The sequence below is a fragment of the Microtus pennsylvanicus genome, chromosome 6 (genome assembly GCF_037038515.1).
Source record: "Microtus pennsylvanicus isolate mMicPen1 chromosome 6, mMicPen1.hap1, whole genome shotgun sequence".
Classification (NCBI taxonomy): domain Eukaryota; kingdom Metazoa; phylum Chordata; class Mammalia; order Rodentia; family Cricetidae; genus Microtus; species Microtus pennsylvanicus.
The window spans coordinates 82,908,742-82,923,648 of record NC_134584.1 but is presented as its reverse complement, the minus strand read 5'-3'; the positions used below and the strand labels follow the sequence as shown (position 1 = coordinate 82,923,648).

General features: G+C 41.8%; 1 protein-coding gene across 13 annotated transcripts in view; it reads right to left on the bottom strand.

The window, feature by feature from the left end:
* Inpp4b (inositol polyphosphate-4-phosphatase type II B) overlaps positions 1-14,907 on the bottom strand; it is a 757,204-nt gene that overhangs the window by 77,562 nt on the left and 664,735 nt on the right. For all 13 annotated transcript variants that reach the window (XM_075976561.1, XM_075976565.1, XM_075976570.1 and 10 more), the window contains 3 exons: positions 4,117-4,289; positions 2,860-2,983; positions 1,644-1,761 (listed from right to left, as the gene is read on the bottom strand). In XM_075976561.1, coding sequence (XP_075832676.1) covers positions 1,644-1,761; positions 2,860-2,983; positions 4,117-4,289 — 415 coding nt within the window. The remainder of the gene's footprint in view (positions 1-1,643; positions 1,762-2,859; positions 2,984-4,116; positions 4,290-14,907) is intronic.

Below are 14,907 nucleotides of genomic sequence, written 5' to 3'. Positions count from 1 at the left end.
TTTATCTTGCCTGCCTAAGGCACCTGATTGGTCTAATAAAAACCAGAATGACCAATAGCTAGTCAGAGGAGGGATAGGCAAGGCTGGTAGTCAGAGAAAAAGGAGAGCCAGCCAGCCATGGAGAAAGAAGAAAAGTAGAAACGGTTTGTAGAGGAGGCAAACACACACACACACACACACACACACACACACACACTACTGGTGATGGAACCCAGGCCCAGCTTTCTCTGGGCTGATGACCAAACTGAGGTCTCTGAGTGTGGTGTGCAAGTAATTCTCTTAACTAAGCTCCCTCCCTACATAAGACAGCTGTTTGAGGTGGCTCTTGTTATAGCAGAGAGGAAGGACCCAGATGCATTTTTTCTGGCCTGGGAATACTGTACTTCTCCAACAAGTTCTGAATGTAAATGCAGCTGGAGGGATATCCTCAGCGAGAACCTCCTTCCCCTCACTGGCACAGTGGCCAGGTAAACTCCCTCATGAATGGTGAGGGATGTGTCAGCTTATCCCACTCGGTAATAAACTTCGGAAGAATGTGTTATGTTCCAGACGTGTTTGTGAACAATTTTATTCATTTTTCCTCCAATAATAGCAAAGGATGAGTTAATATTCAGATGAGACATTTACTTTCATTGGGCTCTGTTTATTTTGTGCTCCAGAGTTCTCTTCTCTACACGAGGAACTTACTGTTATGTATACACCTTTGGCATATAATTCTAAGTAACTATTATATGTTTACTTGATCTGTTTCGCATCTTTCTGTAACACATGTTTACACTATGACCTGAGATGACTTCAAAATTCATGTCACTCATATAATATTCAAATGTGATAACAGCAGATCAATCAAAATTGGATGACTTCTGAATGAAACAAATTATTGTATGGTACAATTCTTCTATTAAAAATCTCTTTTACATGCCATCTTTTTTTTTATTATTTCTGGAACTCTGCCTGTCATATCCTGACCTTATAAACTATTTATTAAAAAAAAAAACTTTTCTCAGAAATCTCAGAGTCTGAAAGTGAATTGTCAAAAATAATTTTAAAAAGTGGTAGAATATGCACCTGACATAAGAATATATCCTTCCTTACATGTTGCTGCTTTTAACTGAATTTAATTTGAAGTCATCTCAAGAATTATGAAGCTATTAGCTGAGCAATTCTCGCAAACATAAGAACACCCAGAGCTTTGGACCAGACGGCGAGAAGAGGAGTTGGCTCTGGATGTTGCCGCGGCTGCAGATTTCTTCTGTTTCATAAACCTTATTATGCCCAACCTCATGAACATTTCACAAACATGCATGAGACTTCCAGGATATTTTCAGGACCTCCTGGTATCATCCAATCTGCATTTATTTCTCATCAAAAAAAGAAGGGGAAGGAGAAAAAGAAAGAGAAGCAGAAGGAGAGGGAGAAGGAGTAGAAAGAGGAAAAGAAGAAGGAGGAGGAGGAGGAGGAGGAAGAAGAAGAAGAAGAAGAAGAAGAAGAAGAAGAAGAAGAAGAAGAAGAAGAAGAAGAAGAAGAAGAAGAAGAAGAAGAAGAAGAGATGAAAGAACATCAAGTCTGAATTCCGAGGAAATATGCCCACAAAACGCCATGAGTGTGACAACATCTAGATTTTGGGCAGGGGCCCCACTCACCGCCTTCCTGTGAGAACGGGCAGGTCATCACTAGACTTGGCTTCAGTTATTTTAAATGCCACTTTCCTCAAGTCTGAAATGCCGACAGCCATGTCCTCGAGCATTCCAATTTCATCACCTGCACAGGGAGAAAGGTACCTTGTTAACAAACAGACTATTAAACTAAAATGCTGCTCGCTGCGGTGCCTCCCTGCTGGAGTTCTGCCTGGCAGTGCAGTGACTGAGTTTCTCAATGCACTGAGCCCATTCAGCATATGCCCCGGATCAACTGTGCAGGTTTTCAACAGCGAAATAAGAATGCTTTCAATGGACTGCAGACGTCGGTGTTCCCTTTGAGGGAAGAAGAATGTTCACCTGTACTGAGAAGCCAGAGGGAGATTTCTAAGCCTTTTTATGAAGCAAACTATCATTTAGACATCTTCTTTTGACAGGACTGCCATTTGATATTTTAGAATAGAGGGCTTTACTGATCATTTCATCAATTATCAATCGCCTAATGCTAATTTTGTCTTCAGATTCTGAAAAACATTGCTGAAGACATAATAAATGCCCTAGATTAGCTTATTCAATAGAAGTAGAATGTGGGCTATTCTTCAGATTTTCTGTTCTTCATTTCTTCAAAAGAATAAAATGAAACAAAGCAACATTAATTTTAATAGTACAGTACATATAATCCCAACATATATAAACTGCAGATTCACATGTAAAGCCACATAAACTTCCCACCAGCTAATGCAAAAAGCTGCCTCTGCTAGTCTTTGCAATCTGGTGTTCATGTCTAGAACACATGGATTTGGGGGTAGCTGAATATCAAGCTCTCCATAAACACATGGGGCTCTTGTATTGAACAGCACAGTCCTAGACATGAGGCTATGGGGTCTTTCCAATCCAGTCAATGAAACCAATGTTGTCAATAAGTCTGTATATTTAAAAAAATCCAGATGACTGTTAAAGAGCCCACTCTGAAATAACCCACAATTCCATCTTCAAAACATAAATTGAATCCCAAGGAAAACCCAAGGGCAAGCAAGTAAGAAGTTACAAGCTACACCATTCCTCTGACATGTGGCATAGAAAAGGTTCACCACTGAGTTTTCACCTTATCTGAGAAAACTGATATATTATGACTATGACCAGCAATAAGATCTTAAGACAAACCCATGCAATACTCATTATAAATGCTTAGCAGTTCTTCATAGGTGCATGCAATACTCACTATAGGTGCTTAGCAGTCCTTCATACTGCGCTATCAATCCCACTGTGTGAAGCTGCTGGAGGAAGTTGGGGTCATGCAGACTTGTATGTAACTTGATGATAAAACCACACACCAACCCAGCAAGCTAAGGAAAGAAATCATTCAAGAAATTCAGTGGGGTCAGCAACCTTATCACTTCAGTTTGTAAATATCTTCAGATTTTTGAGACATCCCAGCTTTAATTAAAATTCAGCAAGTATATATAACAAAGCTGCTAGAATTTGCACATATTTATTAAATTGATGGTCTTTGATCTAGGGTGGCGTTGTCTAAGGGTTTGGGAATACAGAATTGAAAGGAAACTAGGTAAATGGATTTTAGAACCAAGGTGGAAAATCTTTGAATTGGATGTCTACTGTCTATAACCATGGATCCACTAAACTTCTTAAGATTATCAAATTCTACTAGTATTGTGTTTTTGCACACGTGACAAGAGTCACTAAAAGGACATCATAAATGAGCAGGCTTAAGGGAAAGTGCCGTGCCTGGCTGGGTCCGTCTTCCACTGGACCACTAATGGCATAATCTACTGCAATGGGCAGTTTGGTGAAACCCCCCTCTGCAATGACAGCTTACAACGTGAAGCATTGTGCTCTCCTTTCTTCCACAACTTGACCTCTGAAACTGAATCGTGGAGTAGAGAGGGGAGTAAAAGGAAAGTGGTGAGCCCTGCGCTGGGGGTAGAACTGGTCTTGGAGTCACGATTAGGGTTGGATTTAGGAAAAGGGAACCATCAGCCAACTATTACAAATAAATCCTGCAGCCTTGCAAAAAGTCTCTTATGAAGGGAAGGAGAGATCTCTACAAAACCTTGTCCTGAGACTTCTGGGAAAGCTGAATAAATAAGGGGTTATATACAAATGTGCCCTTTGATGAGCTCTTGACCATCACTTGCAATGCAAGGTGACAGTCCCTTCCTTTCCCCTCATAGGCTGTCTCAGGGAATGACACAAGAGAACAATGACTCTTCCTCTCAAAGTCCATCCACGGCTCAAGCAAAATATACATTTCACATTGAGCCGTGTCTTTTCACAGAGAAATATCAAAGATTCAAAAGTTCTCCATGACGTCTTCAGTCTATTTATCCAGATAAACTAAAGAGGGGGCCAGGATTTCAGAAGGGCTATTTAAAAATAACACCGTTCGAAGGGCTGTGCCCCCATGGAGGATGGGACAGGGGCAGTTCACACTTCTTTACACACCACAGTGGACACCCACCGCCTGACTGAAGACGATATCCCTTCTCAGCGTCAGCATCAGGCACTGGGGCAGGCTGTAGGCTAGCTCCTGAAGCAGCACAAACGTCAGGGACTGCTTGGCTCGGCTCACCACCTCTCCCATGCACTCCTTCAGGGTGAGGATGAGGGGCTGTAGCTGTTCATACCAGTCCTCTGTGGCAGGATGTGGAGCAAGAACAGTGGCAAAGATGAGAAAAACAGAGCAGACAATCATTATTCTGAGTGAACTTGTCCCTTCACCCGGGATTCATGGACCTTTACCCCAGATGTCTGTTGGCCATGACAGCAGGCTTCCATGGACCTTTGCTCCAGATGCAAGCTGTCCTCGACAGTGGCTTCCTTTCTGCTTTGCTTTTCTTTAATATGGGCATTCCCTGAATGTCAATTAATGATGCTATCAGATTCTCTTTATGCTGGAGACAGAAGTTTTGGTGGATTTCTTAAAGAAACTTGACCATCAGATCATCTTTACTCCTAGCACGGCCCATTTAATAGCAGTCCAACCGTACTCTGCTTGTCATGCATTGACATCCCAAGAGTCAGTTCCTGGTTTCCTAACTTACGCCCCTCCTGCCTCCTTTCCGCTCATCTCCTATCCTCCCTCTGTAGTGTGGGATGGGAACTTCTTAATCAGTTCGAATCCCATTTCATTGTTCCCCTTTCCTTATTTAAGATATATAAACCAACAAAAGCTAGTCAAGGACCACCACTGCATGCAGAATCAGTTCAAATTCATGAAGGCTCCGCCGTGATCTGACCTCTGCACACTTGTCTAGAACCACCTTAGAAAACAGTTTGCAATGCCAACTTCTAAGTGTATTATACCCCTCATCCTGCCCTGCTTTCTTAACCCAGGGACTTTCAAGATATTCACTCTTCTATAAGTTTTCTTTCCTCTACTTAGCTTTCTGGCGAACAGTTTGCCTTCTCTGAAACCCTAGTTTGTGGCCTCTATCTTCAAGGAAGTCGTCTCCTTGAGTTTTACTCTGTCCTGAAGAAAAAGGAAAGGCTGTCACATCTTTTTTGACACACACTGCTTCAGTCTGTTACTGCTGTGAAAACTTTTTAAAAAGGAGTTCAGGGAGGGAGAGGAATCCATTTATTTAATCACCAAGTTCCCAGAAACTAGCACAGGGTCAGGTTTTAGCAGACACCAAAATTGTCAGTGAATGGGTCGATTTATGGCAAATATGGCACTTTTTTGTAAAATGCAGCTATATTTGAGAAAGTCAGACTTTTGACATTTTTTTTAGAGTTTCAGATAGTGTTTTTAAAGAATTCTCTCTCTCTGTGTGTGTGTGCACACATGCTCTGGTTCACAGTGTATGTACATGTGTACATATACGTATGCATGGCTCAGTACTTGTATAGAGGACAGAGGTTTACATCATGCATCTCCTTCTATTGCTCCCATCTTACCATGCTGAGATGGCCTCAGCCTGAACTTGAACCCACCCTCTGGCTAATGAACTCTACGCTCCATCCTTTCTCTCAACTCTCCAGCGTTGAGAACACAGGTGTCAATCACTGTGCTGGCCTTTTGCTCGGGTGCTGAGTGGTTGCGCTTTCTTTTGCACATTTTCAGTAATGAAGAAGGAATGAGGAGATAGGATCCAAGCCAAAGTCTTCAGCAAACATTTCACCCACTGAGTCATCTCTCAAACACCCACATAGCCATTCTTAAAGTGAAAATAAAAATTTAAGCCCATTAGGTACTTACAAGTCTAAATTTAAATATGGATCAACTGCATAATTGTGAATTTGGCACGTAATATATGAACAAATTGTGTCTTATTCAATTTATTTGGAGAACAAAGACTTGAGAAATATGAAATACAAATATTTGATTCTGTGGCCTTCTATTCAACTATAAATTAATTAATTATGAGTTGACAAGTGCACACATAACATGAATGATGGAAGCTGCAAAACTAATTATCAAGTCAGTTTTGTGATAACATCATATCCTCAAGACAAGACGAGTCATCTTCCAGAGTGCATTGAAAGGTCAATAATCAGTTAGGACCTTGAACGAACAACAGAGAGTGGAAAAAGGAATCATATCAGGGCTGTGCTGTGCTTGCTATCATTTATCTGATGTTGCGATTAAGAAACCAGATGACCTAATCCAAACGGTTGGAAGGATAATGAGTGGCCCCAGCTTCACAAAGACAGAAATGATGCAATATAAAGCAGAACATTATGCGTCTCTCCTCAAAAGATATTGTAAACTTAAGTGTTAGTAGTGGACCATGAAAAAGCAACTAAGGAAGGGGACATTTAAGGAAAGCTCATGACAGCTGGATTCATTTGACAATGTGGAGAAGGAAATTCTGATAAACTGACTCATAGCTTGATGTTGGCAATTAAGTATCAACCAGCTCTGTTTAGTGGTTGGTGCTGTAGTGTTGAAATTCCACTGTGCAATTAAAAGCAGAAAATACAGCTTTTGTGCAGTAGGTGGAGCTGCTCTCTCAGGCTGAAGGGGAACTACTTTATCACTCATTTCATTCAAGAATGAATGAATGAAACAGGATTTGCATATTTGCATAGTCCTCCAGAAACGAGTCTATGGCTTCGGCATCTTGAATCATACTCTCCCATATCTGGGGGTAACAGCTTACTCGGGGGTGTAAGATGTTCTTCCTACTTTGAAAACAGAAAAGCTAACTTAAGCGTCTAAGGTTTTGTCTTTGAATGAGTTTGTCATTTCAAATGAAATGCAGCTGCTTGCTTTTCTTCAAGGTTTTTGAAAGTAGAAGCTCCATAGACCACTTAGGAAATGAAAGAGAAAAGGGAGAGAGAGGGAGGGACCGTTTCTAGCTTTCTTAGAATGGGGTAGAAATACACTGATCCTCTAAACCTGGGAGAAACAGGAGGTACTTTCCTCACTGGTAGCAATCCATCATCTCCATTTAATACAATGTCTTACCTTCTAGATTAGATGGCAACTATATTTTTATGATTACAATTTAAGAAGAATGAGAATGTGGGAAGAGATTAGTTATGAATGAAGAGTTGGAAGTGTTAGTGCATGGTAAGGTATCTTAAAGATGGACAGTATGCTTTCTTGGAGAAGCATAAACCAGGAAGGCAACCAATGCATATTTTTCTAGAAAGAGAAGGTATCAGCTAAGTCAGCAGATAAAGGAACTGGTTGCAGCAAATTCCAAAGACTACAGGTTTATTTCTCATGACAACACCCACCCCCTGTGTAAATCACAGGTTGTGACATAAACACCATAGGATATGGTGGCCCAAATAAAGGCTGAGTTCATGTCACAAATGGTTTTTTTGCTTCAATGAACATTCTACATCACTCGTATGAAGAACAAAATATGCTTCTGTTTTCTCTTTGGAACTGATGGTTGTTTTTTTGGTGGGGGAGCTCCTGGTTCGGGGAGGAGCTCAGTCTTCACACCCTCCCCTCTCAACTCTTTGCATGTGGCTGTCTTGTCCTCTCACAGGAAACCATCCCTTCATGTTGTGTGGGCAAAGCAAACATCCTCACATACCTACTCTCCCAAGTTTAGGCTTTTTACATTTCAACTGAGGATGTACACACGTGCATGGCTGTGTGTGCAAACACACACACTCCTCGGTGAGACACGTCCAAGGAGCAGGGCAGCTGGGCTTGCATCATGATTGTGTTCACATCAGTGCCTCACCGAGCTCATCAGTCGGCAGCCCCCGAGTTCTGCCCTCCCCCACGGGCTTCCTTCAGCAACAGAGCAAAACACCAAGAGAATGTTTTAGTGCCTCCATAAAAACTTGCTGAGACTCCTTAACCCTGAGCCCACCAAGTGGAATCTTTCCGCAGGAAAACATAAAATGCATGTGGCTTAGCTGAGCTTTTCCTGAGCTCTGTGAAGGGCTTGGAAGCCATCCAGGTGGAGCTCTGCTTCCCGTCCCTTTATGGCCTTCTCTAATGTATTCAAGTGAAACTGGCTGAAGGATTCAGAGAATGACTGCTGGGCGCCCTCCCTCCTCTCCACACACCATCTATTTCCTGTACAGGATGTCCGTGTCCTCTGAGCTCAATGGCTCTTACGTTCCTCGGGAGAAAAATAAAAGGGCCATGTAGCAAAGCAACTGTAGCACAGCGTAATGCTGGCTTGCCCATTTCTGAGCCATTTTCTTCTCAGGTGTTTGATTTTCTCTCCTCATTTAAAATAATTAATCTCACAAAAGCATGGAGCCATTCTTATTTTTGTTACCACAACTTTTCATAAATGGGGGGCGGGGGATAAAAGGAAAATTTCAAAGACCAAATGGCCACTAAACACTCTGCAAAGAGCTGAGAGATGTCCAAGCCCTGGTCATTTACTCAGGAACTTTGAAGAAGCCAAACAGCTGGAGCCAAAAGAAGCTGACAAAATTCCTAAGGGTCTGAGACCAGCTCAGACTAAACCCTAACCCAACATGTCTTTTAGTCTTTATATAAGTGGTGTGGGAGAATTGTCTGTATTCTGTCTTGTTATAAATAAACACTGATTGGCCAAGCAGGAAATATAAATGGGAAAACCAGACAGGAAGTAGAAATGATGTAATGAGAACAGGAAAATTCTGGGAAGGAGGAAGTTGATTCCTCCCATTTTCCTGCCCAGACCACCGAAGCAGCAGGATGTGATCTGCTTCACTGGAAAAAGATACTGAGCCACATGGCTAACATAGATCAGAAAAAATGGGTTACTCAAGATGTAAGAGTTAGCCAGTGAGAGGCTAGAGCTAATGGGCCAATCTGCTTATAATTTATGGAGTCCTATGTGTGATTTTCTTGGGGCTAAACAGTTGTGGGGTACTGGGAGGGACAGAAAACCAAAACAAGAAGGCCCTCGTTCATGTTACATACAAGCCCCATGTAATATAGAATGAAAATACTGTTATGGTTGGTGGCGAGCATAGGGCATTGGGGACGGATCACCATGCTCTGAGAATTTCCCCTGACTTTCCAAACCCACATCCTACACCAGCATAGATATGGCTCTTTCTTGGCCCCTTTGGGTGAACACGTGAACAACACTGTACAAATCATCGATATGGGTGAGGGCAAGTAAATTACCAAGAAACTTTCCTCTGTACAACCTTACAGCAAATTCTTTGTATGAGGCTAATACATGTGGCCAACTTTAATTATAGACCTAGATGCCAGCTCATCAGAAGCCTATAATCCAGACATAGCCTAGGGGGATGGGTTAAACCCAGACAGCAATAGGTAACTGAGAAAAGTGAACTATCAGCTGGGGCTTGACTGCTCAAACTTCTGTTTTGTTTTTGTTTGTTTGTTTTTGCAAGCTCAGAATGTTTTCTGCCCAGTCATCCTGCCCCTTTGACCATGTGATTCATTTCCCATCTCTGATCCAGGAATTGGAAACTCACATTTCTCTTATCCTGACAAGCACTAACTTGGCTCCTTACGTTGCCCACTGCATTAGTCAAAATACAGTGGCCTTGAAAAAAGCAAAGGTCTATTTTGCCTAAGAACTTTGAAGTATCTAGGCCATGGCTGATTAAATCTACTGCTCTAAGGTGGGCATTCTTGTGATGGTGACAGGGACCAAGGAGGAAACGCATTGCTCACTTCATAGCTAGGAAGCAAAAGAGGGAAAGAGAGTACAATTCTCCAAATACTGCTCGGGGGCACATCCCCAGACTTCTCCTGAAGGCTTCATCACCTCCAGGGCGTGGTGCACCAAGGAGCAAGCCCTTAATACATAGCAGATATTCAGATCCAAACCATAGCTCTGTGTCTGTGCCTTCACACAGCCATCTTGAGAAACGCAATTTTTATGAACCACAGCAGACATGCATTAGAATTCTGATGAGTGTAGCAGTATTTGCACCACACAGTTCCTAACCTCAAATATCTTTAAAGACGTAAGGCCAGGATGGCGAAAAGCAAGCTGTAGTAGCCGCAATTAGAGCAAGGACGGGAAGGAGAAGTTGGAAGAGGGATTTTAAAAGTGAGTGCTTAGAGGGGAGGCAGTTGGTCTTGGTGAGAAGCTTGTGGTCGCGTATGGCTGTGGCTTGTTCAGAAAATAGGGAAGACATCCCACGTGGAACAAATTTGGTGAGGTTTATGGTGTGTAGGCAACCATCATCTGCAAAGCCCTGGAGCTCTGGGGATCAGGGTCTGGACCTCACAGATACTGTAGATGTTATAAACTGACCACAAATCTGAAATGACTCAAGGACCCAGAGAAGCAAGAAGTCAATGCAACAAATGCAGCACATTTAAAACTATTATTATTACTGTGTTGCATGGTAGAGGCATCTGCCTGCCCAGACACACTCATGGAGTTAAGATACCATCTGGGGAGAGTGCTCTCCACTTATCTGTAAGTTTCAGGAGTTAAGCACAGGCTGTCCATCTGTTTTCCATGGAATTCACTGTACCCACTGAGGTATCCTTCCATAACCTGTGCTGGTTAGCATTGAAATTCAAGTTTGTTGGGTTGATGTGTCTAAGATTATTAATACGTAAGGCCTCTCCAAACGTTTCCTAAGGGAAGACAGGCCCTTTTGGGCTACAGGAGAACAGACAGGTGCAGGGGGAACTACAAGGAAAGGGGCTATGTGAACAGACATGTTTTCCTCAGCCATGGCCTGAGCTACCCAGCTGCACCAAGCTTTGGCATCACTGTGGGCTGGAACTGTTAAAACTATGTTAAAACTGTTAAAACACATTCCTGTTCCTTTAAGTTCTTATATCAGGTATTCTGCCTCAGAAACAAGAATCCACAGCTACAGTAGATGTCAGTCACTGGAAAACCTGATTGTGACGTTATCAAAGTAGAAACAAAGATCAGAGGAAGAGAGAGGTGAGGAGGAAACGAGACAGGTCATATTATCTAAGAAAGGGCCCAAAAGTTAAGGAAAAGCCTAGAAACAATTGTTAAGACAAGTGCAAGCCCTGGGAGTATGATAGCATTTGGGTGATTTTCCTTCTTCTGTCTTCTCCACAGGACAGTATTCAACCAAAGGACAAAACTACATCTTAAAATATAGTCACTCTAGCACATGCTGGGCTATGTGACTGACTGTTCTCGACAACCCTAGTGTCTGCTGCGGAAGTGATTGTTCTTGACAACCCTAGTGCCTGCTGGGTAAGCGACTGTTCTTGACAACCCTAGTGCCTGCTGGGTAAGCGACTGTTCTTGACAACCCTAGTGCCTGCTGGGTAAGCGACTGTTCTTGACAACATTTAGCTGTTTTAGAAGTGAGCAGGCTGCTCGGTCCAAGACAGATGAGCACAAGAAGAACAGAAGCAACCTTCTCTCACGTCAAGGATCCGTGTTTGTGTAAACTCTGCCAGGCTGAGTGAGAACAGTGTTACAAACCTTTGTATTTTTGCTTTTAGAGAAGCAGCAAAGGCCATGCATCAGCTGAAGCTCTGGTTAAACTTCTTATGTCACGGCCTCAAGTGGGAAGCCTTCGTGCATCCTGCTAAGCCAGTGGCTGGCAACCGGTTCATTCTTCACACAAGCCCAGCTATTGCTGTAGCTCTAAAGCTCGGGATCTCGGTTCTGCTGGACCAAGAAGAGTCCCAGACTCACATTCCATGGTCTTACTTTGCCTTTTGGCTCTAAATAAACACAAGTCTTAAGGCTCTAGCCTACAAATAGGCTGAACGTTTGAAAGAAGCTCCAGAGGTCGTGGAAAAGCTGGAAATGACTAGCCTGTCTGCATTGCACAGCTCCTGTCATTTCAATGGCAGCATGCGAGGCTGAGAACATGGCTGCAGTGGGGGGCCGCAGTGACCGTGTAGAGTGCTGTTAACCCCAGGAAGGAAGTGTCTGTATGTTTACTCTCAATCTACCAACACGGATTCAATAGTTACTTTTAGTGATGTTCAAGGCCAGTGGAATAAAGTATAGAAGATTATTTTTTCTTTCTACATATAAAACTGGAACACTGTGTGCATAGATTAGATTTATTAATGTTAAACCTGTACTCAATTGACCAAAAGCAATGTGAACATACATGTTCAGTAGTCACATGTGCTGATGTTCCTGGGTGGAAAGTGTCCTCTCCCCTTTCCTAACCTACTGCAGGTTATCTCTAAGTCTGAGAACAACCATCCAGCCTAGAACCGGTCTAGCAGTGTATCAGAGGTGATAGTGATAGGGTAGTTCAGCTCTGTATCTCATCCACTTCGGTTGTACAGTATCCTCCTCTGAGTAGTATGAGTTTATGCTCATAATCTCTTGTAGGATGAGAATGAAATAATTATAGTTCTCTGTGTGACCCACTGACATTTGTCCTTCGTGTCCTGATTTTCTTCCTCCTTCTGAAGACGAACCGAGCTCTCCAGTGTATTTCATCAACTCCACCCTGAATGCATTAGATTTCATCACTAAGACTCACTTAGGAGCATCTGTCTGGCACGGCTTTCTCCTCCCTCCCAAGGCTGCATTTGTTACTAATTTATTCCCATCCGCAAATAAATATGAAACTTATGTTTACCTCCTTTTCTTCTAAACATAGCCATAAGCTGTCTGTACTTCCTTTGTGGTTCTTAACCTGTCTCTGTTTCCTTCACTGGACACCCTTTTTAAACGAATATACAATTGCCTCCAGTTCCTTTACTTTCTCTCCTCCTAGTCCTCTCCAGTGTGCTTTAATCCCTGCGATTAAAGTAAAATCTACACATTGTCACCAAGGGCTTCCGCCATGCGAAGTTCAAAGTCATGCCTCAATCCAGTTGCTCAGTGCATCTGACCCAGTGTTTCAGGATGCCACAGTCCTAACTCACCGGTGATTTTCAAATAAGACACTGCTGCTTCATCCACTTCTTTCTTATCTCCTAATGTTTCCCCAGGAAGAATCCATAGATGATTCCCTTAGTCTCTGAAAATTCAGCATGTTATTGATATACTTGAATAAATTACCATTAGTTTGTCTGAGCGCCAGCTTCTCGGGTCTACCGTCATAGCTGACATCTGCATGTCAAACTTAACACCTTCCATGTGAATTCCTACACACCTTTCCAGAAGATTTCTCCCATCTAGAATTCTCTATAACTCACACATAGAACATTCATTCTTTCAGTTGTCCCAGCAAAAGCTGTTCAGTTATTTGTGATGCCAGTTCGCATGCTTCTGTTTAAACTACCAGAAAACACCCATTGAATAACACTTAAAATAGATAAAGCACTCGGTACTGTGCTATCCCCTCCGTGCCGGGAACAGTGTCTTGCCTCACCTATATAAATGCATTGGTTTCTTTCTGGTCTCTTGTAGGCTTGACTCTTCCCATCTACAATCTAATTGCAGCACAGCTCTGTTTCTCTCTATTGTGCTGAGTTAATCACTGTTAAGCCTCTCAATTGCTTTCCATTTTTTCTCAGAGTAAAAATAGAGTCTGCAAAGATGTCAGAGATGATTCTTCCCAGGGCGTACCTATGAATTTCATCTTTTCTTTTGCCTCTCATTCCACTCATTGTTACTGGAACCTTGATGGTTTCTGGATACAGCAAACACATGTACCCAACAGCTGTCTTCTGCATCCAGTAATCCTTCCCCCAGATATCTGGGCTTATCCCCTTTATCTCTTGTATCTTTGCTCAAAAGTTAACTTCTAAATGAAGTCTCTGTCAATTGATTATTTCATTATCCCAATCTTGGACCAACAGCATCATTCAAAATACTTTTACTTGCTCCAATACCTTGTCTCCATCAACCCGCCGATGCCATATAATGCCCGCCATCTCTCAGGCTGTTTTCTAGTTATCGCTTTTCTACTAAAAACAAACTCGAGGAGGGCAAGTGCTCTGTCTTCTTTACTCCATGTTTTATCTTCTGTGTCTAAAACAGCGCCTGGCACAGAATAGTTACCTAAATAAAACGTGTTGAGTGACTTTAGAAACATGTGGTATCTCTTTTGCCATCATTCATACAACCGCAGAATGGAAGTTTTTCTTTATTTCTTTCTCTTTTAGATAATCATCATTTGGCAGAAAAAGAATGTGGGCTCAAAGACTCTCAATGATTTTCAAAGGCCACACAAACAAGTAAAGAAGACATTGTGCACCTGCCAAGTATTTTCTTAGTCCCACATAGCTATGCTACATCTTAATGTATTGTATAATTTAAAAAAAATAATTTTTGTACAGAAATAGTCTTTCCAAATTTAACTTACATTTAAATGTTATTGAAATTCTACCATTATGGAGAACAGATATAGTCCTATTAGATTCTAAATACATCTTTTAAGTGGTTATAATTATAGTATACAAGTCATTTTAGCCATTCAAGAGTGAATTTTTAAAGCCAAATCCAAGGGTATTTTTATTATAATAAAATTTTGCTCATTCAATATGTAGAAATCCATAGAATTTAATATTATTATTTAAGTCCCTTTAAGAAACCAAATTTTGCTCTTGATTTTTGGTAGTTTAAAAAGGCGAAGTAAATTTGTTATATATGGCTAAAGTCACTAAAATCCTTACCTAGTATAAAAGACAAATTCTCAGGAGATCAGTACTTCTCCATGTTTGCAAATATGCACTCACTGAAGACATAAAGTGACTGAGCATCTCTGGTGGGTGTGAGATGTAGAGAAGGCAACGGAATCTTTATTCCATCTTATCAAGAACTCTTTATTTGTCAATAATTATATTATGTGCTGGCGATTCAGTAATAAGTTTTAACACTTGGCATATTTCTCACAGAGCCAAGACTGGTCGCAGGGATAGCACTTAATATAGTTGTATAAATCAGTCAGAGACTCGGAGCTTTCAAAAGAATTACCAATGAGAATGAGCCAGTCT